The sequence below is a fragment of the Wasmannia auropunctata genome, unplaced genomic scaffold (assembly GCF_000956235.1).
Source record: "Wasmannia auropunctata unplaced genomic scaffold, wasmannia.A_1.0 LD335789.1, whole genome shotgun sequence".
Classification (NCBI taxonomy): domain Eukaryota; kingdom Metazoa; phylum Arthropoda; class Insecta; order Hymenoptera; family Formicidae; genus Wasmannia; species Wasmannia auropunctata.
This window is the reverse complement of record NW_012027101.1, coordinates 11,613-13,985: the sequence shown is the minus strand read 5'-3', so window position 1 is coordinate 13,985 and position 2,373 is coordinate 11,613. Positions and strand designations below refer to the sequence as shown.

The window sequence follows — 2,373 nt, the reverse complement described above, 5'->3', positions numbered from 1 at the left end:
TTTTAATTTTTTGTGTTTTCACTACAAAAAAATAGCTCGCCCCATTACATTTTATGTCTATTTCAATCCTGTAAAAGCGATTTTAATTCCATTCAGTATTTTCGAAGTTATCGTTCCAACTGCAATTGTCGGTAATTTTTACCTTCCAGCATCGCCTTAAATACATTTGATTGCATGGCGAAATAATTTTTTAACAAATTTAAAATGCCGAATTGATTTTTATTAGCGCGATATTTTGATGAAATAAAGATACCACGAGATGTGTATATCGCCTGTCAACGAGATACGGAATACCGCTATCAGGAAGAAACCGTCCATTGACTTGAGGCATCGACACTCTATTTCGGATGAGTTTTGGATTTCGGCGAGACTTTTGCCCTCTCCTTGGAGTACTGCGCGCGACTGTAGGCGCGCAGGGTGTTGTACACCTTGTTGTTCAGTTTCACGTCAAAACCGCCCGTGTCTCCCGTGTGAATCCCCGGTGGGAATTGCAATACGCGGCAGGCGTTGATCCTGGAAGACATCAGGATGTCGTGCTTCGTAACGATCTGAGAATCTTTTCCCATCTTTTTGTAGCCGCAGCGTGGTATCGAGGCATATTCCTTCTCTATGCTCTGGAAAAAGAAAAACAATGTATTTAACATACCTTCTAACTTGGTATTGTATGTCGATACATTGTTAATGAATTCTTATAATTAAAGCTGGTGATTTGCTTCGAAGCTTCGGCATTAAAATCTTCGAATTCTTTCAAAGCTTCAAAGTTTCGAAAAATACATTTGTGCAGATAATAAATTTATTCAGAAAATTTACAAATAATTGTAAATAAAAATTAATATATTTACGAAATTGTTCCTAAAAAATTTGAAAGTATTATAACCTAAAATATTATAATTTAATAATTAAACTTGATACATGTGTAAATAAGATAATGATCAATCCAATTTAAAAAATTCAAATTTTTAATGTATTTTTCAAAACTTTAAAGGTTCGAAGGCACCTTAAGCTTCGAAAGGTCGAAGTTAACGTCGAAGCTTTGAATATTCGAAGTAAAAGTAAAAAGTAAAAGCCCTAAGTGCAAAATTTGCATATATATAAACAGGGTTGGGAAGTAACTCGTTACTTGTAACGAAGTTACAGTTACTTTTTTTCAATAACTGTAGCTTCTTTCTTTCCATGTGTAACTTAACTGTAACTTAACTTAGATTTTTTAAGTAACTAGTAACTAATTCAATAGCTACTTTTACAGTTACTTTATATATGTCAAATCATTACTTTCAAAATTATGCAACACTTTTGCTCAATCACCTAATCATAATATTCATTGTAATTGTGCAATAAATATTTAAATGCTCATATTTAAATACGCGCATTACTTTTCCTTTTTAAATAAGATTATATAATATGTAAATGTAAATCTTTTTTTATAATGCTAATATTGTTCTATTAAAAGTAACTGAAAAGTAGCGATTCATTACTTTTTGAGTAACTATAACATGTTACTTTTCAGAGTAACTTGTAACGATAACTATAGTTACTTTTTGAGAGACAAAAACTGTAACTGTAACTAGTTACTTTTACAAAGTAACTTTCCAACCCTGTATATAAGACATCTTACGTATTTAAATTTATCATTTTGCGTCAGCACTTACGACAAAACGATCAAAGTCCCTCTTACTGTCGTCCACGTTAGGATTTGCATTATCTTCGTCCTTGGCATCGTACAAAGAACTACGGTAATTGCTATATGAGATGCTCACTGAAACAAGGAAGAACTCTGTAAATAATCGTACAGACAGAGAATTGACATATATGTCTCTTAGTTACCTTTTGAGTCACGATTGAACTTGTCCTCCGTGCGCTTCAACATCGTGTCGTACTCGCGATTAAATTGGGTCTGCAACAAATTCGCTATTACTTCGTCGTTGCCAGTGTCACTCGCGTCGTACGTCTCTCCCAGCTGATCCACCTGGTTCAATACGTTGTCCTCGTCGAAACATTTCTTCAATTCCCTGTTGATACAAAAAAAGAAGAGTGACTTCAGGCAGAGAAGTTAAAACCAGACGGACGTTTCGATTTCATGCTTTTAGCGTCAATTGGGACAACATTTCGGATTACGATATTCTTATGATATAACAAAGCCCACGTCTGTCGAGTGTGTATTTTGTTAAAAGAAAACCAAGGGGGGTCCAACCACTATGGCGATCAGTGTACATTTTTTAAGAGTATATTGCCTGTATTCAGGGCTGGGCAAAATACATCATTAAAGTATTTAAAATACAAAATACAAAATACAAAATACTAGGAATCTTAGTATTTGAATTACAAAATATAAAATACTTTCAATCTTTTGAGATCGGAAGAGCACACGTCTGA

General features: G+C 33.9%; 1 protein-coding gene across 1 annotated transcript; it reads right to left on the bottom strand.

Moving 5' to 3' along the window:
* Positions 1-198: 198 nt before the first annotated feature.
* Positions 199-2,050, bottom strand: LOC105456052 (serine/threonine-protein kinase RIO3-like; the record flags this gene model as incomplete). The annotated part of the gene is made up of 3 exons (XM_011699825.1): positions 199-614; positions 1,650-1,756; positions 1,825-2,050. Coding segments are annotated over 3 exons (609 nt in total), but the record flags the coding sequence as incomplete, so codon positions are not given.
* Between the last annotated feature and the right edge of the window lie 323 nt (positions 2,051-2,373).